Source organism: Lingula anatina, chromosome 1, assembly GCF_051362555.1.
Source record: "Lingula anatina isolate TDL-2025a chromosome 1, LinAna3.0, whole genome shotgun sequence".
Classification (NCBI taxonomy): domain Eukaryota; kingdom Metazoa; phylum Brachiopoda; class Lingulata; order Lingulida; family Lingulidae; genus Lingula; species Lingula anatina.
Genome location: NC_141767.1, coordinates 18,618,451 through 18,627,129, shown reverse-complemented (window position 1 = coordinate 18,627,129; position 8,679 = coordinate 18,618,451). Strand labels below are relative to the sequence as shown.

Sequence of the window (8,679 nt, the reverse complement as noted above, 5' to 3'; positions counted from 1 at the left end):
TCGTTCATTTTATTCTCATTTAAACGAGATCTGTTATATTTATCCGCCTGATAGACTCGTTCTAAAAAAAATATCTCGTATTGTGTTGCTTAAAACGAGGCTATTCTTTCTTGCCAACAAATATTCATTGGTATGGCGGCGTTTTTAAATGCCTGAATTTGTAAAGTTAGATACAAACGTTTAGGGTAGACTAGGAATACATATTTTCAAAAACCAATGGAATTTTAGAACTTTTCAAAGTAACTTTTATCAAGTAAGTGTATATCATTAGGATACATTTGATTTTAATAGCCGGGGGGGTGGGGGGTGTTTCTGGGGGTTAGAAAGAACCACCCCTTTTGCTGGGAAAAAGTCCACTCTGGGTAAAATTTGATCTAGGTACATGAAGTTTTTATGGAAAAAGGTCCAGCAAAAAGGGCGGTTCTTTCGAACCCCCCGATAACCCCCCCCCCCCCCCCCCCCCCCCCCCCCGGCTAGGGGCCTGGATATATACGTCATAATAATTAATATATACGTCATAATAATTAATATATACAGGTGACACTTAACATTGCCTCAGTTTTTGGTCCCACATGCTACACAAATCATGCCTCATAACACCCTGTGTTAGAAACTCTCGTGGCTGTATGTGCTGTCACTCACAAATGTAAGTACTAACACTACTGAATAGCTGAGATAAGTTGAGTGTGCATATGGTATTTGTATGTAGACAACATCTTATAATTTGTTTGGCACTGATTACAGTAATCATGTCTGGAGAACTTGATCTTGTATCACATCGGGCAGAAATATTTCGCTCAAAACTCATTGAAGACTTTCATTTGTTGGATGGAATGGATGAAAGAGGAAAGATTGAAGCTCCAAAATATTATTCAAAAGATGCTTCAGGTTGGTTTTGCTTATCATTTTATTCTTTGTAAAGATAAGCTACATGTAAACATTGTACATTTACTTGAATAGTTTAAAAGTAAATGTAAAACTAAATGTCTGTTTAATATTTGTGTAGGCATTGAATGTTTTCTACTGATGCTCATTGCTGCTAGTTTGAAATGACCTTTAATTTTTTATTGCACCAGGATACAGCAAATTTGTGATTGATAATCATTATGTGTGCTATGGATTAAACATTTGAACTTTGAGAAACTGAAATTGGAGGCCATACAAGAAAGAAAGAAATATATAGTGAATTTTTTCTGGGCAAAGTACTGGTAATAAGAATTCATGTGGTTTTGAACATTTAGATGTGTGAATAAGGTGAAGTTGGGAAGGGCACAGGTAAAAACTCTAAAAAATCCTTTTTTTTTTTTTTTGCTTCAACCTCTTTTACACTGGATGGCGTCCTTTGTGTGACCATGAAACTGGTATTGCTGTGGTGGTAGAAAGGAGCCACAAGCATTGCTTTGGTTGCAGAATGAATTCTCAATGCTTGGCTAGTTGTTGGCATGTAAAGTATTATTTTTTTACTCTCAGACTGGGCCATACTATGGGACGCAGAAAGGGTGCCATCCAGTGTAAAGGAGGCTTTCATCACCCTCCTCTCTTCATTGTCAGTGGTTCACGTTCAATTTATGATTCGATTTTTCTTAGATCCTCTTAAATTTAAGAAGATTTTGTTTGAGAATCCTACTGGACTGGTTCGCTTTCAAGTGTATTCAAGCAAAGATAAAGTGGTTCTCAGCAAAACGGACAGAAGGAGGAATAGGCTGGTCAATAAAAATACAAAGAACCCACCTTTGAACATGTGGGCAGACTGGATTGTTGAAAATATCCTTTTCAACAAGATAATAATATTGATTCTTTTCAATATGCTGATGTTCACAAATATGAAGTGTGTAAATTGTAATTTGGAGTTTAATTCTTTTATTTGTGTTAAGAAACTGTGGGAGATATCTTATTTATAGTTTACTGATAACATATAACAATATAGAAAATATTTATACAAAATCCAGATTGTTTGTTTAGATAAGAAAAGAAATAGACTTTGGTGATGTAATAAAGTGCTATATTTCCTTGACTGCCATTCAGGTTCTTGGTTCCAGAATACAATTTTGGGAATTATTTTGCTTAACACTGTTGTCTTGGGAGTACAAGCAGGTAATATTTATGTATTTTATTATACTGTTTTATCCATTCCTGTGATTTTACAATTTTCCATGTATGAATATCACTTTTTTCTGTGCACTGAATAAATCCAGTTTAATATTTAATTAAATGTTCACAAAGTTATTCAGTTAATGCTACTATAACAATAAATACATTATTTAGTATGCTGTGCAAAAAGGCATGATGTGGTAATCGTGTATTGAAATGAAATTTTGCCTTTTTCAGAGATAAGTGAAAACAACTCTCCTGATGTCAAACACCTACGTACCATTCTAGATATATTTGACTATGTATCTCTATTTGTGTTTGCTTTGGAGATTTTTCTCAAGTGGATTGATGATTTTATTACATTTTGGCAAAATGGATGGAACATATTTGACTTCTTGGTTACCTTCTTGGTATGTGTATAATACAGTATACAAACAGTATATGATTTTAATTTTATTTAAATAGACCAATATAGATATAACAGTTTGAATATAAACATGCTTAAAAGGTCATACTCACAGATGAAACTTAAAATAAGGAAGATATTTATTAATTTGTGACAATGTTAAAATCAGAAAATCCTGTCATGGCATTACATGAACATTTTCTTCCATTTCCAGTCTTTCATCCCAGAGATAATGAAGTGGACCTCTCCAGTTAAGAATGACTCTGTAACCTCAGAACTTAGTGTAATTGCTGATAATTTGAGAGTTTTCAGAATTCTCAGATCCTTGAAAATGGTTTCACGTTTTAGACAAGTACGTTTAATTGCACTTGCAGTTGCTAAGGCCTTTCAGGTAAGACACTTTTATTGAAAAAAATTTAAAGAAAATTAATAACCAGCATGAAAGACATCTTTTACATTGTTGGACAATTATAATTTAACTAAAGACCGTGATTTGGTCTTTACTTTTTGTAACAGCCTTACAGGGCTATGGTACCTATGTACTATAACTAAATCAAAGGCTGGACAATATTGTATTATGTACTAATTTGGCAAATTGTTGGCAATGTGTTTATTCTAATTGGAATTTTTACTGATTTTTTTTTTCAGTCCATGATGTTCATTTTGCTGCTCTTGTCTATTTTTGCCTATATATTTGCCATAGCAGGCGTGATCTTCTTTGACCAGCATTCCCAGTCAAACAGAACTGATTTGCTGTATAAATCGAGCTTCAGGTATGGAAAATGTGTGCTAATTTTATTCATTTATTATTATAGTTTTTGTATTTCTATTTTATTTTTTATTCTATGGAACACAAAAGCATTTTCACTTTATCTGTTTAGAGAAGTTCATATTAGCATTCAGATTAGTATGGTATCTTTCAGTCTCTTAATTATGCTTATGTTTATAAGTATTGATGCTTATCAATTTTTTTTAATCAAGATTTATTTTTCTTTATTGCAGCAGCCTGCTGGCAGCGTTAACCACTCTTTTTCAACTGTTAACTTTGGACCACTGGCATGACATATATAAAGATGTGACGCAAGTGGTAGATCCCATGTTTTCTGGCTTCTACATCATATTGTGGATTTGCATTGGATCCTTTATTTTCAGGAACATTTTTGTTGGCATTATGGGTAAATAGACAAAAGTGCTAGTTTCTCCCTGCCTTGATCTTGTCTAGCATTTACTTTTAATTTTAGAGTTACAGTTTGGTTCATCTGCGAGTTCAGAACTGGAAAAAAATCATGGAATCATTCTTTTTTCCTGTCTTCAAACATATGTCATTGATCTGATTTTGATTTAAAGAAAATTAATAGTTATTGAAATTGTTCTTAAAATTTTAGTGCAATATAACAAGTTTTTGCTATTACAATCTGATCTTTGTAGAAGATATTGCTGTAGCATAGTTCATGTAATGTTCAAGACTATTGCATTTCATAATTTATTTTTTATTTCAGTCAACAATTTCCAAAGTATAAGGAATGACTTGTTTAACGAAGTGCTAGAAATTGAAGAGCTAAAACAACAGAACGAGAAAATTGAAAAACTAAATGAAGAGTTGGAAAAACAAGACCAGTTATTAAAAGGGCAAAGGTTAGTATTAAATGATATTTAAAGGTTAGTATTTAATGGTAAGTCATACTGATAATGTAATAACAAACTGTTGGATGTTGAAATTGTCATTTTTGTATTTATGGTAATTTTTATTTATGGGGGCAGCTACAACAAAGCTTTCAGTTGCATTATTACATTATACAATTTTAAAAATGTTATTCATAATTAGCAAATTGGCCAGATTAAAGATAATTTGTAATTATGAGTTATAGAAAACATTTCTTTCAGAGATCAAGCACATGCTGTGATATCCCAATCAAAGTTGTCATCTACTGATGAAACTCAGACACCAGGGGACACCTTGAAGCCAAAGGATGAGTATGTATAGCTGGGATTCTGCTTATGTTGATGGTTTTACAGAAATAAAAAGCTGTGTCACAGAGTTTATTTAGAATTAAAAGTCATCCACTTCCTTATCTATCCTGTACATTAAAAAGAGGCAGACTGAGAGTATTTTGCAATGTTAAATTTGAAAACCATTCACGTGGAATTTCTTTTTTCTTCTCAAGTGGAAAAACAAAAGATATGCAACTAGAATACAAGGAACTCAGCAATGCTCTCAGCAAGCAGTTTATAGCAGGTGACAGAAGTACAAAGAGTAAGGATATATTATATTATTCCAACAAATCATGTTAAGTTAAAGGCAATATTCCTATATGATTAAGAACTATGAATTCAGGTAAATATAAAGAACTATTTTCTTGACTGTTTTAAGTTTGCCAGAAATAATTAGCCATGTAAAGGTTTAAATAATGCTTTTTACTGTTACTTTCACCCTGAGCTTCAGAGATAACTTGACACTAACCTCTTCACTATAGCCTATCTTCATCGTGTCAAGTTACCTCTGACGAAAATAGTTTGACCTAGTTTATATAAGCCAATCGAATCCATGTTTCAAAATTTTTCACCAAAGTTTGGTGAAAACGCTGATTGGTTGAAAATCCAGAATTATGTCCAACGAGAAAATTGTATTTCGTTGCGTCCGCATTACCGTCAATCGGCACTCCTCGGCTGATTCCGCAAGCTCCATACTAACAACAAAGTTATTGTCGAGTGCGGAGACATCTGAGTAGTTCCGAGTGCATAAACGTACACAAAGAAAGCATGGCCTCTCCTACAAGTGACTACGTAAAAGAATGTGTAAACTTGCAGGGTTCTGCCGAGGCCGCGATTCTGCGAGATTCTCGCCAAAAAAATAAAATTCTCGCACAAAAATTACCAAAGATGCGAAAATTCTCGCATACAAACCGAGTGGGGGTGCTATCATTGTTCTTGAGATGATAAAAGACACATTGAGAGTGGCGTCTAAAATTGTTTATCTAAATAATCATCACCGGTATAAATTTCTTCGCATCGTCCGCTGCATTGACTTGTTAACACAGTGTAGCTAACGTCGTCATATTGCGACGTTTCCGATGTACCCTCGTAAAAGATCGTTTCAAGCAGCGTCGTCATTTGTTGTCGTAATATCAATAGTACCTCTTCATGACTACAGTCCAATCGGCAATCCTCGTGTGACTCCGCTGCACTAAAGTTAGTTGAGCGATTGAGCGGTTCTCTCATTTCGCGGGATAGTCAACCAATTATAGACGGCGTGACAGTGATATTCAGCCTGATGAAGCGTGGTTAAAATGGCGGATTCCTCGTCGAAAGCGAAAGTTAAAAAACAGAGATCGATTTTAAGCTTTATGCCAAAGTCTTCGGCAAGCGGTGAAAAATCAGGTCAGACTCCTGTTAATCCCCCCTCAGATGAATCCGTCTCTCCGCCTGACAAGTCTGAGAAAAGGAAGAAACAAATTTCTGAAGTTGCGACTCCAGATGAAACTGACAGTTCGTCGACGATAAAGGTATGTTCATTCCGTGGCATTTTTATTTTACGGTTTGGAAGGACACTTGACACTTCGTTTGAAAATGTGAAAGAAAGTAAAAAAAAAAGGTAATAGGCCCGTTTTTGATACGTTTATTCCTCTATATGTGAGTATGAAAATTGAAAAAAAAAAAAAAACGTTAAAAAATGACGGGTCCCGTTTCTGATATGTTTATTCCTCCTACTTGAGTATGATAATATGAAAAAGAAGTTTAGGTCCGTTTTTGATGTTTATTCCTCCTATGTGAGTATGATAATATGAAAAAGCAGTTAAAAAAGTAAGGAGGCCCGTTTTTGACATGTTTATTCCTATCACTCTATAGTGTATATATATGTGTGTGTGTGAGAATAAAAATTTGAAAAAAAGGAAATGTTTAACTTTAATGAAGAAGTAAGGAGGCCTGTTTCTGATATGTTTATTCCGCTGTATATGTGTGTGAGGATACTAATTAGTAATTTGAAAAAAAAAAGTTAGGGCCTCCTAATCAAGGATATTTTCATAGAATGCACTCAACCAAATGTGTGACCTATATTTTTTTACCTTAGCCTTTATTTTAAAAAGTAGTCAATATTGTGAAAACGATAAATCAAAGATAAAAATGTCCTTCCCAAACACTATTATTCAATTTTTCCTGATAAAAGTGTTAATTAAGTCATGATTAATCATCAAAACCTAAAAATTATTTTGGATTGTGGTGTCTGGTTCCAGAAATTACAAGTTTGTAAGTAGGAAAAATTTTAACTTTTCTTTAATTTTAGGTCTGCAGACCAAATACCATCGAAGGGCCTGAAAGAAAGAAACCGAAAGTAGTGCCACAGAAATTTCAACACGATTGGTTAAGAGATTATTCTTGGCTCCGCTATGATAATGAGGCAGATGCTTTATAAAAAAATCATTTGCAACTGTATATACATACAGCCTATGTAAAGTTACTTTCAAAGTTGAATCAGTTCAGTTTGTGAACTTTAATAAAATACCAGTACAGACTAGCAGTGTATGTTTTTACGTAAAATATCATTTTTCCTGATCTCCCACTATTTCTCAAAATCTCCCCAACTTTTAAGCTCAGAGGGGAGAATTCTCCCCCCTTTTTTGAGACCTTGGCAGAACCCTGGTGTAAAGTTATCTCTTGATTCTTTGCAAAATATGAGTATATCGGAATTGAAATTAGAGCAGTTTGAAGCCCTGCATCATTATCTACTGAGGGATGATGACAGATGATGTATTTTACGTACTGTTCACAGGTTACAGCAAGTCCCTGATATTCAGCCTTATCTTTGATTGGTCCGGATTTGAACAAAGCGCGCTTTGACTCGTTCGCGTTCATTGGCTAGATCATTCAATGAGTCATTGAGGGCGGGCTTCAAATTTGATTGGCAGGCGGTGCGGGCAATCGAATGTGGTCAGAGGTAACTTGACATGATGAAGATAGGCTATCGTGAAGAGGTTAGTGTCAAGTTATCTCTGAAGCTCAGGGTGGTTACTTTGCACTGAAAATTTTAATTTACTGCCACGCATGAAAGAATTTAAGATATCTACTTGTAGAGATAAATTTGTATTTCAAATTTCTTTAATATGAAATATTTTACAGCCTGGCAGGCCACAGTGTTAGAGAACATGGAAACATTGTGCAAGAATCCCATAGATACCATCTGGCCCCGAGATACCTTGTTCCGCTACTTTTTACTGATGGAAACACTACAGGAGAACCTCACAGAGAGGCAGGAGATTTTGAAGTTGGCAGGTAATAGATTTTACATATCATGTGCTGGGGTAGCACTAGCAATTTTTTCACTAAGCCAAATTGCCACTGTTTCATCACTTTTTTTTCTCTAAATGGTTTAAATTTGACAAAAACAAGTCAAATCAACCCTTTTTTTTTTGTTTAGCCAGTTTAAGTCAGTTTTAGCATTTGGCTAATTTGGTGAGTGTTAGCGCTATCCCAGATGTGTATCAAAAGTTTCTTAATAACTTGCTAGAAAACTTAAAGTCACTGTTATGCCTATTTGATATTTCAATTTCATTCAAATTCCAAAATCTCTGATTTTCATAGCAACAACTATTACATATACACAGTAGCTGCCCTCCTTGCTGGTCTTAGTCTTACTGTTTCTTCTCGTTTCAGATCAGTGTATTTTAAACATGCACGATACCTAAGAGAACACACAAAAAAAGTCTTGGGGCCCCAACTTTCAGTTTGGATAAAGAAGTTCAATATAATTCTAGTGATGCTATTTTGTCATACTAATACTAATACTCAAGTGGCTTGAGTTGTGAGTGATATTTACATCTTCTTGGAATGATAAAAGACCCCCACCCCAACAAGGAAGCTAGGTGATGGTATTTGGGGCAAAAAAAAAAAAAAAAACAAAAAAACCTTCTAGTACCTTTTTAATATGAAAAACTTCAAAAGTCTGTAAATTAATATGTTATGACCACTGTTGGTCTACATTTAATTCATATTTGTGATTAAAATTTTATTTAAGCTTTGAATAAAATATTTATTATGGTCTTAAGTGATATAGAACAGCTGTTTCATTTCTACAACGCATTTTTGTTTACTTGTATTTGTTATTTGAATAAACAAAAGCAGTTTTCTGCGTTATATTGAGGACTTCATTCGCTTTGTTTCAGATATAGAAATTGAAAAACATTTTA

General features: G+C 34.1%; 2 protein-coding genes across 2 annotated transcripts; both read left to right on the top strand.

Moving 5' to 3' along the window:
• The first annotated feature begins 83 nt into the window (after nt 1-83).
• Nucleotides 84-8,632, top strand: LOC106150976 (cation channel sperm-associated protein 2). The gene is made up of 13 exons (XM_087018798.1): nt 84-253; nt 745-888; nt 1,588-1,764; nt 2,026-2,094; nt 2,329-2,501; nt 2,712-2,888; nt 3,146-3,270; nt 3,500-3,672; nt 3,997-4,132; nt 4,382-4,471; nt 4,663-4,751; nt 7,613-7,765; nt 8,147-8,632. Exons 2-13 carry the CDS (start codon nt 750-752, stop codon nt 8,176-8,178), a joined length of 1,533 nt encoding a protein of 510 aa, XP_086874924.1. The 5' UTR covers nt 84-253; nt 745-749; the 3' UTR covers nt 8,179-8,632.
• Nucleotides 5,304-7,010, top strand: LOC147764042 (uncharacterized). Its single transcript, XM_087018874.1, has 2 exons — nt 5,304-6,000; nt 6,780-7,010. The coding sequence occupies exons 1-2, from the start codon at nt 5,785-5,787 to the stop codon at nt 6,906-6,908; spliced, it is 345 nt and encodes a 114-aa protein (XP_086875000.1). The 5' UTR covers nt 5,304-5,784; the 3' UTR covers nt 6,909-7,010.
• Nucleotides 8,633-8,679: the final 47 nt, after the last annotated feature.

What these genes read in the sequence shown, in the direction of transcription:
- LOC106150976 (XM_087018798.1), top strand. Translation starts at nt 750, where the DNA reads ATGTCTGGAGAACTTGATCTTGTATCACATCGGGCAGAAATATTTCGC. An exon ending in TGTCTTGGGAGTACAAGCAG is followed by an intron (nt 2,095 to 2,328) that starts GTAATATTTATG and finishes TGCCTTTTTCAG; the next exon opens with AGATAAGTGAAAACAACTCT. An exon ending in CAGTTGCTAAGGCCTTTCAG is followed by an intron (nt 2,889 to 3,145) that starts GTAAGACACTTT and finishes TTTTTTTTTCAG; the next exon opens with TCCATGATGTTCATTTTGCT.
- LOC147764042 (XM_087018874.1), top strand. Translation starts at nt 5,785, where the DNA reads ATGGCGGATTCCTCGTCGAAAGCGAAAGTTAAAAAACAGAGATCGATT. An exon ending in ACAGTTCGTCGACGATAAAG is followed by an intron (nt 6,001 to 6,779) that starts GTATGTTCATTC and finishes CTTTAATTTTAG; the next exon opens with GTCTGCAGACCAAATACCAT.